This window comes from Ambystoma mexicanum, chromosome 4q, assembly GCF_040938575.1.
Source record: "Ambystoma mexicanum isolate Mex_15411 chromosome 4q, UKY_AmexF1_1, whole genome shotgun sequence".
In the NCBI taxonomy this organism is placed as follows: Eukaryota; Metazoa; Chordata; class Amphibia; order Caudata; family Ambystomatidae; genus Ambystoma; species Ambystoma mexicanum.
In genome coordinates this window covers 45,811,784-45,824,021 of record NC_090928.1, presented here as the reverse complement: position 1 = coordinate 45,824,021, position 12,238 = coordinate 45,811,784, and the positions used below count along the sequence as shown (strand labels likewise).

Sequence of the window (12,238 nt, the reverse complement as noted above, 5' to 3'; positions counted from 1 at the left end):
CGCGCTTGAAGACAGCGTGCGCTTGTGGATTTGCACGCAAACAGGATACACGCAGTCCTGAACAACTGCGCTTGAAGACAGCGTGCGCATGGGGAATTACACGCGAACAGGATTCACGCAGCCCAGGTCTGCCGCGCTAAGACAACGTGTGCTTGTGGATTTGCACGCTGACAGGATACACGCAGCCCAGGACAGCCGCGTTTGAAGACAACGTGCGCGTGTGGAATTACACGCGAACAGGATTCACGCAGCCCAGGCCAGCCGCGCTTGAAGACAACGTGCGCTTGCGGATTTGCACGCTAACAGGATACACGCAGCCCAGGACAGCCGCGTTTGAAGACAACGTGCGCGTGTGGAATTACATGCGAACAGGATTCACGCAGCCCAGGCCAGCCGCGCTTGAAGACAACGTGCGCTTGTGGATTTGCACGCTAACAGGATACACGCAGCCCAGGACAGCCGCGTTTGAAGACAACGTGCGCGTGTGGAATTACACGCGAACAAACAGCTCCAGGAATCAGCGTGTGGCGGAAAACACTATAGAAGGCCCAAGAAGCAGCTGAGGAAAACTGCAAGGACGCAGATCGGAGGTTCAGCTACACAACGCCAAATGATTCGATCAGAAGCAGCGATTGAAGTTTCCACGCTACTTATATACGTAATGCCGTAGCTCACGTGACGAAGCAGAATTCACGTGAATTTAGCGGCGTGAAAAGTGCAGACGTCGCTTTCCAGGCAATGAATCGAACAACCGCCATTTGGAATAGAACGGTCTAGCTGTTCTATGAGCGTAAGAGGTAGAACCACGTCTAGCATGCATGACAGTTAGAATCAACACTGTCTTTCTCTGCAGTTGCATCTGAAACGCCTTCAGTGCTTTGAACACTGCTAATAGCTCCAGTATGGTTATATGGTTGGATGCTATCTGAGGGGATCACACTCTATGTGCTGTCTGTTGAAGCAGGTGAGGCCTCCCCCACCCGTGAGAAATGAGTCTGTCGTGAGAGTGGCTTCCACTGCAGGGGTGGTGAAGGGAGGTTTTCCCTTGACCACCACTCCAGAGAGAACGAGGACTGGCGAGACAACTAGCAGATCTTCCCATTGTCCGCTGGCCTGACACCACTGGCTGTTGAGCCACTCTTGCATGGGACGCATGCGCAGCGGAGCCTGGGGAACCAAATATATGCATGCCGCCATCATTCCTAGCAAGCGCATGGCCTTGCGCACCGTCACCTCTCGACTGGCTACATATTGAGGAATCTGGAAAAGCATGTTCTGAGCTCTTTCGTTGGAAGGGAAGACAAGACTGTCTTTTGTCTGAATTAGAGCTCCCAGAAATTATTTTGTTTGACTGCGGACTAGACTGGACTTTTTTTCGTTGATTGAGAACCCCAGACTGAAAAGAAGATCTACCATTCTTTGGGTTTTCAAGAGACAGGTGTTGTACGAGTCCCCCGTAAAGAGCCAGTCATCGAGGTAAGGGTAAACTGGGACGGACAGTCTGCACAGGTGTGCTTCAGCCACTGCCAGGACTTGGTAAACACCCATGGCGCTGAAGCAATGCCGAAGGGGAGTACCTTGAATTGGTAATGTCTGTCTTCTATCATGAACCTCAGGTATTTCCTGTGCTCTGGCAACATTGAAATATGAAGGTATGCATCTTTCATGTCCAATGTTGCCATGTAGTCCCCCTGTTTCAGCAGTGGGATTACTTCCTGTAGTGTTACCATGCGAAACTTCTGGGGTTTTATAAACTTGTTATCTGGGCGCAGATCTAGAACGGGGCGCATGGCGAGGTCCTTTTTGGGTACAAGGGAGTACACAGAATAAAAACCCTTGTTTACCTGAATAGGGACGGCTTCTATGGCGTCCTTTGCCAGCAGTGCTTCTACCTCTTGACTTACGATCTCCAGATGGTCCGGTGAAAGGCGCCGTGAGCGCGGCGGTCTGAACTGTGGTGGGCGGGCGAATTCCACGCAGTACCCATAGGCGACCGTCTTCAACACCCACGGGTCTGAAGTTATCCCCTCCCATGCCGTGAGGAAAAGGGTTAATCGCCCCCCCCAACCGGGGTGACGTGGGAGGGGACATGGTGGTCATTTTTGACCAGAAGCCGTGGCTCCTCTGGGATTGGGGCCTCTACCTCTGACTTTGCCACGTCGCTGACCTTTAGAAGGGTAGTAAGCGGGACTTCCTGAAGTTTGTCCTGTGTTGAAATTCCCTGTGCCATAGTTATTTTGGCCTGCACAGGACTGCCCTCGAAAGGACTGGCGAGAGTCTTTACCTCTCTGGGGGGAAGGTTTTTGAGTTTTTTGCTGTAGAGACTTCAGAGTCTCGTGCTCCTTCTTGGCTGTCTCCAAGGATTCATCAACCGCTTTACCAAAGAGGTTAGCTCCCTCAACAGGCTTATCGATGAGACGCTTGCGTCTCGTGTTTGAACTCCAAAGTCCACAGCCAAGCGTGTCTTTTTATTAAGGACCCTGGGCCAGCAACCTTCCTGCTGTTTCAGCTGTGTCCAGGGTGTTCTTAATGACATTATGGTTCACCTGTCGTCCCTCGCCTATAATGGCGAGAAGTTTGGATTTCATGGGTTCTGGAACCTTCTCGAAGTAGGTTCCACTGAGCGTCAGCATAACTTGCCAATAGCGTGGTATTATTTTCTATCCGCGCAGTGTATGCAGCCGCAGAGTTGACTCGTTTGCCTAGGGCATATGGCCTCTTGGACTCCTTGTCCAGAGGCACCTCTCCCGTTGCAAGTGGTTCTCCTGCCCTTTTACAGGTGGTGGTTACTACCAGCGAGTCGGGGATGGTGTGCCCTTTGATGTATAAAGGGTCAGAGAGTGACGGCCGAAACCATTTTTCGACTATCAGGTTTACTGCCCGGGTTTGAGCTGGTGATACCAAGGAAGGGGCCAACCTTCTTTTGACAGTTAAGGAGGGGGATGGCTTGGCTAGCCAAAGGCCTTTCCTTAATGGCTCAGGCACCAACTCTTGAGTAGAGATTTTGAAATATTCCGCTGCCTTTTTTAACATCGAGTTGAATGCCATTTGGTCATCTACAGGCAAGGCCTGCCGAGCCGGAGTGGATGGAGGGGAGTCCAAACAAAACATCAGTGTCCTCAACTTGCTCTGTTAGTGCCCATGGGTCTATACCCTCCTGTTGGCTTTCTTCCCAATTGTCTGTGGTATCCTGTGGGTCATCTTCATAACCTTGTAGAAAAGAAGTTTCCTCTTCATTGTAAATGTCCCTATGTGTCCAACTGGGCGTTGTCATGAAGTTGGTCTGGGACAGAAAGCTGCTCTTCTTGAAAGTGAGAAGAATGAGGAGTCGGGTCTCCACAAGACCTTTTGGGGATGGATGATCAGAAAAACTGATAATCCTCTCCTGCCAGTCCATACAACCCTCAAATTTCTCTCTAGTCCATTTAGAGGACCCAGACGGACCGACAAGATGATAAACGTTGTTTTCTGCCCTACGGCGTCGAAAAGAGTCTTAGGGTGTCAGAGAGGCTCTTGGCCATCCTCATACGAATTGTGAGAATCGGGGTCTAAAACCATGTCCGAAAGCTTTTTGGCGGCTTGCCCCAAGCTTTTAGGCGGAACCGGGGCAAGTCCTAGTGCCACCGTAATTCTCTCGATGCGGTCTTCGAGAACCGCCGAATCAGCGTGGGATAGATGTTCTGAAGGTCTATCGGTAGGTAATTACCTTCCGCAGCGTCAGAAGGCCTAGCGGCTGGTTTTTCGACCACAGGCCTAGCCATAGTTTTTGGGCCTACCATGGCCTTCGGGACCATCGGATGTCCGCGCTTTGACGTGTGAAGTCTTTGGAGTAGCACCCTTACTCGACTTAGATTGCCCAGTCGCAAGATGCTGTTCCGGATGCAGGGTAAGGCTCTGGATCTGCACGATCCGCGGAAACTGCTGAAATTTTCGGGGCCCCCGTTGGCACTTTCACCTTATTTGACAATGACTTGGAAATCAGTGTAGCGGTTGTATGTTTAGTGTGATGCGTATGTACTCCCCTGTCGCCGGGTGTTTTCCCTGTAGCGAGACCAGAGTCAGGCCGTAAAGGGTCAGGGTCGGGCGTGGCGGACCGAGAAGAGTCCGCCTCAAGGTCTATTACATCCGCAATGGACGTTTGGTCATCTGAAGTACCCCCATCATTCCCGGCAGGTGTGGCAGGGGGGAAGGGAGTTCCACCTGCGACATACCGCACGCGGCCCACCGCTTTACACAGCGCTCCTTCAGGCTCTTGGGCCGAAGGAGCTTGCAAGCCGTTCACCGCAAGCGGTTCACCGCATTTCGTTGTGCTCTAGCGAGAGATAGATGTTACACGTACCGTGTTCATCTTTCCAAGGATATCTGACCCTACACTTAGGGCAGAACCTAGGAGTCCTTTCCATAGCCAAAGGGGAAGATGACCAGACCAAAAGGGTAAAGAGGGGAAAGGAGGAAAGACATACCAAAAATATGGCCACCCCGACCCCACTCTCCCTACTGTACCGGTCGGCCCAAAGTCCCGACCACGTGGAAAGTCCGGCTGCCGGATCGTCGGCACCAAACACCACGGCCGTAGATGAATCCTCCGAAGTCTTCGTTGAATATGTTCTTGTGACTTAACGGGGAATAACCGAAAATTCGATATAAGTTAACAATGTCTCTTTTGTAAGAGCTCTGCTAACGGGCAACCAGTATCTGGGCGGAAAAAAACAATCTGAGGGACCTCGGCGCGTGAGGGATTTTGAGTACACGACAGACACGCCTATGCCGACATCCCCTTTCGGTCCCCGAAAGACAAGATGCAATACTCCGCGGTGAACACCGGATGTCGGACTATATGCACAGCATGTGTTTCTAAGAAGCTTAACAAACATCAGAAACTTTTGTATCACCACAGCTTTCTATACTTGGGATTTTTGGTTATTTGTATATGTGCCTACAAGCTGGTGGCAGCAGATACATCTCTATCATTTTTTCATTATTGTTAGTGTGTACATTCACGTATACCACATATGGCTACTAAATGCGGCTAGTGCCCTAAAATAGTAGTGACATGAGATTTTCGCTTGCTCTTTGGCCATATTGAAGTTTGAGTTGCTTCCTGCCTTGCTAGGTCAAAAATCTCTTATAAGGTCATGCACTTGCACGAGAAAGCTGCTTCTTTCGCGGGCTAGTGATGCCTTGTGTGCGCAGCCCAGTAAGTGAGTGGATCTGTCTAGTCCCACTGCACATCTGTTGTGCCAGACAGTCTAGATGTGGGTGCAGGTACAAATCTTTACCATTGGTGGGATTGGACTTGCTTCCAGGATCGATTTTTAATAAGAGGACTCCTGCTGCCATTTCTTAAAATCAGTGTGCAAACCAAGAATCCCCTGTAGATTAACAGCGGAATGAAGATCCGAAGTAGACGCCTTAAGAAGCCTGACATCGTCCTGTTGGACTACCTGATCCCCGAAGACCCAGAGCGCTGCTTCAGCACTTGGACTAGTGGACCAACTAGTCTTGCCACCTTCTCAAGGGTCCAGCTGTCCTGAGCCTTTGGCAGTGTCCCAGGACCACCCGGTGGACTGACCAGCTCGCCTGTGGGCTACCTCGCCAGAACTGTCGCTGTTTCACAGTTGCACCAGGTACTTTGGTAGTTGCCAGCTTGTGGTGAAGTCTTTCCCTCCCAATTTCAGCATCCCAGCATCAAGGGATCCGGTAGGAGGGGAGCTTCTGTGACCGCAACTGGAAGGAGGCCTGCCGTTGCCTGTGTTCGGCGACCATCACTGGAACTCGCCTTCCCCCATCCTGTAAGCCTGCATCAGTGAATCTTGGATATATTCATCACTAGGGGCTGCAACTTGTGCTCTATCTGACCAGAAGACTGCTTCACACACGCAGCTCCAACCAATTTTCGGGAAATTAAACCACAAGCGACACCCAGCAGACCCATCAAGTCACATGGGAAAATCAGAGTATGGGCTGGGGCAAGTAAACGCAGTGCATGTGGCCAAGGCTCCAAGTGTAGCCTTGGCTGCTCTCCACGTTTACCTTGATTGGGTTTTGGCTATCCTCTCAGAATTGCCTGTTAATTACAACCAGTGTGGCCTCCTAATATCTAACCGCCAGGCCCAATTCTAGAAATCCATTTGTACAACAGGCGTGGCGTATAAATACAGTAACATCCCACCGGGCTGAATAGAGGACCCAAAAAAATAAATAAAACACACAATTTTTCGCAAGCACAGAGCACATCATTTCTTACTCATTAAGAATCCATCTATCACTAAGGCCAAAGGCTAGTGATTTGTAAAACTTTTGAGGCCTGGGTAAAAAAAACAAAAAATGTGGTTTTGTGGCTCTTTGACTGTAGACCTCATGTTTAAACAGTAATAGCCTGATCCAAAAGTGTGCCAAGTTGCAGACATAGATGCAGAAGAGGAGTTTGAATCCTGGCCGGGCCATTTGAGAAAATATGTGCAATCGTGAGGCAGTCGCTTAATTTCCACATAACTAGGTTTGCCAAGTATAGGAGCACCTACATAATGCACAACGTTAATGAGCGCCACATTAAGAATACTTTAGTTTGAAAACAAAGATAAAAATGGGAAGACAGATTTTACCCAATTTAAAAAAGGTGCTCCTCATACTTCTTGGATTCCACATGATTGTTCTCTTTCAATCAAGCATGCACAAAGAGGGCGTTAGCGACCCACCAAGATGGCGGCTCTTTGAGCTCTGCAGCGAGCTCCCATTAATCCTGTAAAAATTGCCGTTCCGACACCGTGAGGAGGAGGCTGACCACCGGAGAGAGCCGGTCACTGCCCTGCAGATCTCTGTGGCGCCTGTGTTTCGCGGCTGTGAGTGTGTTGGTGTGAGGGAGGAGACGGGACCGGGTTGCTCTGCCTGCGGCGTCCATGAACGGCGTGGGCTTTACATGAGTGCCCTCAGGCGCTGTGGGTGAGGAGGCGGTGAGCGGCTGCCGAGCGAGTCCTGGCCGTCTGGGATTTTGGAGGAGGCGGCCGCGGAGCTGGGCCGCTGCGGAACGGATACCCTGGGCACCTGATGAGGAGGAGTGGTGTCAGTTTGGGGCTGCCCCTGGGCTGCGACGTCCTTCATCTGGTCCGCAGCTGCAGAGAGTGAAGATCCGCCCCTCGGCAAAGCGGAGTGAACACCTGCCAGGGAAAGCTGGTGTGCCCATCAGTGGGCCATCGGGGGCCGCGCAGGTGAGTGGCTCCCGCTACCGTGGCTCTCGGGCCGCAGTCTGGCGGCGGCTGGGGCCGCGTGCACTCCTTGCTGGGGAGGAGTGCACTCGCCTATTGTCCCATTCAGGGTAGCAACGTGGAACGTCCAGGGTGGTAATAACCCCACCAAAGCCCGTAGAATTGCCCAGTATCTCAGAAGGCGCAATGTTGATGTTGCATTCATTCAAAAGACCCATCTTACCCCTTCATCCGAGAGTAAATGGTTGGCGAGCTGGGGATGGCACAGATATTTTTCCTCCTACTCGTCTTATGCGCGCCGGGTCGCTACCTCATTAGCCGTAGGGTATTATTTAATATAAAGACGATAAAACGCGATGAGGTGGGTAGGTTCCTCCTGGTAGGTGGGGTTCTAGATGGAGTGGAAGTGATCCTCGTGAATTCGTATGGTCCGAATGTAGACGGTACTAACAACTTCGATTGAGTCATGACCAACCTAGCTGACGCTGACTACACCACAATTATCTGGGGGGGGGGGGGGAGATTTGACCACCACACTCGAACATTGACAAATCCCATACCATTAGCACCATACATACTAAAGCCAGCTTGCAGATACAAGAAATATGTAGGGCCTATAATCTTGAGGATGCCTGGCGAGCCAGACACTCATCGTCGCACAATTATACCTTTCAGTCATGGGTACACGACACCAGCTCTAGGCTAGACTACCTTTTGGTGTCCAGGCACACTACGATACTGTGGGGCGACTGCCAGATTCTCCCTCAGACGCTATCCGATCACTCCCCTGTGGTCCTTGAGTGGGCCCCGGCTGGACACGACGGTGGCAGACCGCCATGGAGGTTCAAGCATGGGGCTCTTCAGGATCAGGTGTTTGCCCAGGAACTTCGAATCGACATAACGGCCTTCCGGGACATAAATCGCGACTCGGTTGAGTCAGCGGGACCCTGTGGGAAACCCCCAAGTGCTTTTTGAGGGGGGTGTGTATAGCTAAAGAGCATGGGGTACTGAAGCTGATAAGAGCTGAACTGGCAGCTAGTGAAGCACGACTGAAGACTCTGGAGCGGTCATACGACACCCAAAATGACAATTGTACCCTCGCCTCCCTCAAAAAGGAACTTGAACATTTCAGAACCTGTGCGGAAAGAGAAACCAAGTTCTTGTCCCAATCACACAGAATATAATACGGCAGTATGGGGAGGGCCAGAGACTGGGAGCTCTGCTTGCTAGGTTGATAGCTTCGGACAGGAGACCCCCCCCCCCTGATAGTTTGTATAAGGGCACCTGATGGTTCTGTAGCCATCCTCAGGCTTTCCATCAAGATCTTTACAATACGAAAGGTGACTAAGCGTTGGGCCCCCTTCTCCAATATCTGGACCAGATTGAACTTTTCTGGGCAGACCAAACATTAAGAGAGCCATTCAACACCCCCATATCACTAGACGAGATAGTAGCAGCCATAAAGGCACTCCCAAGCTCGAAAGCCCCTGGGCCGGACGGCCTAACGGACAACTTTTACAAAGCATTTGCCACAATAGTGGCTCCCCTCTTGCTACAAGTTTACTTAGAGGCTACCGAAAAAGAAAGTCTACCAGCGACACTTCGGGAAGCTAATATTATTCTCATACACAAGAGTGGTAAACCCCCTGATCAATGCGGGTCATACAGACCAATTTCTCTAATTAACTTAAATAAAATATTGGCTAAAATTCTTGCCGCAAGATTGCTTCCCTTAGTGCCCGCACTTGTTTTAGCAGATCAAGTGGGGTTCATTCCTGGTCGCAACACGACCTTTGGGCTAAGGCGCATGTTTGGTGCCATTGAGGCCGTCGACCCTGCTGTCCAGGCGGTGGCGGTGCTTCTCGACGCCGAAAAAGCGATTGATTCAGTGGAATGGCCCTACCTCTTCACGGTACTGGACAGTATGGGTCTGGGGAAGCAATTCCTGAAGTTAGTCGCACTTTTATATGAGAAACCGGTGTCAAACGTCCTTGTGGGAAAGACAAGCTTCTTGCAGAGAGCCTACGTTCGCAACACCTGCACAGGGGTCTCTAGTTCGGCCTACATAAAATTAATAATTTCACTCTACGCAGACGATGTAGCCTTTTTCATACGAGATCCGTCTGAGAATTTGAACCCAATAATGCGAGAGGTGATTTGATTTTTAGGCCAGAGAGCTCCCCAAATCTATAGCTCAAAATCGATAGTTTTCCCCCTAACTGATGCCATACAGGAATACATTGATGACTGTGGGCTTAAATGGGAACTGTCCGGAGTGTGGTACCTGGGTATTCAATTGTCACAAGATTTTCACACCCTTCTACAAGGAAATCTATTGACATGCTGCAGGGTCAGATCACAAGATGTAAGGGTCTCCCGCTCACTCTCTGGGGTCGTGTATACATGGTGAAGATTGTAGTTTTGCCAAAGCTCCTCTACCTGTTCGCGAACATTCCCATCGCACTCCCGCAGAAAATCCTAGCCCTGTTGAGAAGCATGATCCTTGAACTGATCTGGGCCAGTAAACCTGCAAGGGTGGCCTATACAACATTAATTCAACCAGTCGCGAGGGGGGGGGGGGGAACAAAAAATAAATAAAATTAAAAAAAAAAAAAAAAAAAAAAGAAGAGGTTCGGGGCTTGGTACTCCCGGATCCAGAGCGGTATTATTGGGCAGCCCAAGCTCAGTTCTTAAGCCATTGGTATGCCACACAGGTTGTTAGACCCCCATGTCCAGGTTGAACGGGCCCTAATGTCCCCACATATGTTGCGCGCGACCATAATCAGTACACTTCAGACTCGCCCCAAAACCTTAAACATAGTTCATTCTACATATATAGTATGGGTGAAAAAAAAACGCAGAAAAGCAAGATAGGCATGCGTTATTACCCGCTTCTTCCTGCCAAATTTATCCCAGGGGGTCCCGCTCACTAACAAACAGGTCTATATTCGGTGGATAACCAAGTTGCAAATCAATCTGGGTGACCTGTTCGCTGACGGGTCCTTTATAACGCTACAGCAGGCTCGTGAGCGTGGGGCAAGCAATGCCCTAGACATATTCACCTATTTTAGGCTCCGCCAGATGGCGCAGAGGCTTTTCCTTACTTTTCCCATATATAAAAACCTCTTAAGGGACACCCTTGTACACTCTGGCTCCGCAAAGCTCAGATGGGAGAGGTCCCTCGGGAGGAGTATTCCGGATGCGGACTGGGCATTTATCCTTGATCAAACCCAGAAGGTGGCACTGAATTCACGGTTCAAACAAATACATTTTAACTTTGTCCACCAAACCTACCATACCCCGGCCAGGCTTCACAAACAACGGTCTGAGGTCCCAGGGACTTGCGATCGAAGTGGGACCCAGGATGCTGATTTTCTGCACTTGGCGTGGAACTGTTCGGCTGTGAATAGATTCTGGGGGGAGGTTTGAGAGACATTAACTGCTATTGCGGGAGAACGTATTGATCAGGAGCCCGAGATTGCTTTGCTCGGACTCACTAGGGGGGGGTTAGCTCTACATTCCCGGAAACTGGTGTGTCTCCTATTGGCCTTAGCAAAGAGAAGAGTTGCAATGATCTGGGGAAGAGGCCAGCCCCCAAACTCTCGAATGTGGTTGCGCGATATTGCTTATTTTCAAGATATTGAGACATTGTATATTAGGACACTGCCGCTGCACACAAGACCACCTGATATATGGGGCCCCTATGTGAATTACTTAAATGCTACTCCCACTGGTGCATCCTCTCCCATGTCGTCACCTTAGATGTTTTGCGCTTGGTCATCCCACGGGGCCTTTGTGCGCAACTCGAACTTCCCATGTATTGTATTATTGCACATTCTGTGTTGGCAGCGGGGGGGGGTGGGGGGGGATTTCTGGGTACACAGTTCGCTCCTTTGTTTTGTTCATCTCTCTGTACGTTTATGAAAATCAGAAAATAAAGTTATTTAAAAAAATAAAAAAAACATGCACACCAAGCAATCTTGAGAGCACAATCCAAAACCGTGGATGACATTATGGTATCCCTTTTAAAAGTTGCCTACTGCCAGTTTACAGTTGTTTAGACCCTTGTTTCCGCTTACCTTATGGAGCTGAGTATTTGTAGTAGTTCTGAATGTTAATGAATAATTAAAACGTCTATGCATTTCACAATTTTGATTCTTTATCTCAAAGGTCTAGGGTTCATTTTCGGTTTTGTCATCTATTTAGTTTTTTTTATCCTAAAAAATAAGTCTACACATTTCCTGTCATAAGAGTCACTTCATCAACAATTAACTAACGAGGTAACATCTTTGCATTAAGGTTAAAAACGTCAGGTTTATGGTAGGTTCATGTCGATATCCCCTTGGTTGGAAAAACTTTCCTGTTGGGGTTAGGTATGCCACTTAGCTGCGAATAAATAGTCTTACACTCACCAAGCCAGCAGCATAAACATTTAAATGAATCCCCAGTATTGCCCAACGTACCCATTTCAGATTTAAGGTTAGGCCACTTGAGAAAATCTTCTATGATGATGTTGCCCACGAAACCTATATTGAAGCAGTCTCACATTATGCGCATGCTATTTGTGGGTATTTGATTGAATCTTCCACATTACAAGTTGGTCACCCATTTTTAAAAAGCATGTGCAGACAATTTCTCCCCTCCCACATTCCTCTACTGCTCTAATTGCAGGACATAGGCAAGTATGTTACCCGTCAGATTAGCAGCCATCTCCTCTGCGGTTTGGCACAGTCTTAATCCTTGCTTGAGAGGACCGTCTGAATCCACATATTGACGGCGCTTGAGGTAGCAGGTAACAGCCATCTGAATCTGCTCTGTGCGTATACGCTTCATGATCTAGATAGAACAACAGACGTGATGATGCATAACAGAGTGGTACATGTGGTCAGAAATAACCTGCACTTCAGCACTCAATAACAAAGAAACAAATTAAGTCACCTAAAAGAAAAGACAGCTTTTAACAAAAAAAAAAAAAAAAAAAAAAGACTATTGTGGTTGCACACATTGACATTAGATTTTTTCACAAATTCTTC

The 12,238-nt window shown here is 49.3% G+C and overlaps 1 protein-coding gene across 3 annotated transcripts in view; it reads right to left on the bottom strand.

Annotated features, from left to right (window-relative positions):
• Positions 1-12,238, bottom strand: part of TAF5L (TATA-box binding protein associated factor 5 like) — a 353,159-nt gene that overhangs the window by 317,536 nt on the left and 23,385 nt on the right. For 2 of the 3 annotated variants that reach the window (XM_069607427.1, XM_069607428.1), the window contains one exon: positions 11,897-12,041. In XM_069607427.1, coding sequence (XP_069463528.1) covers positions 11,897-12,038 — 142 coding nt within the window. In that variant the 5' untranslated portion in view covers positions 12,039-12,041. Of the gene's footprint in view, positions 1-11,896; positions 12,042-12,238 lie in introns of those variants that run through there. The other variant, XM_069607429.1, reaches the window with a different exon arrangement.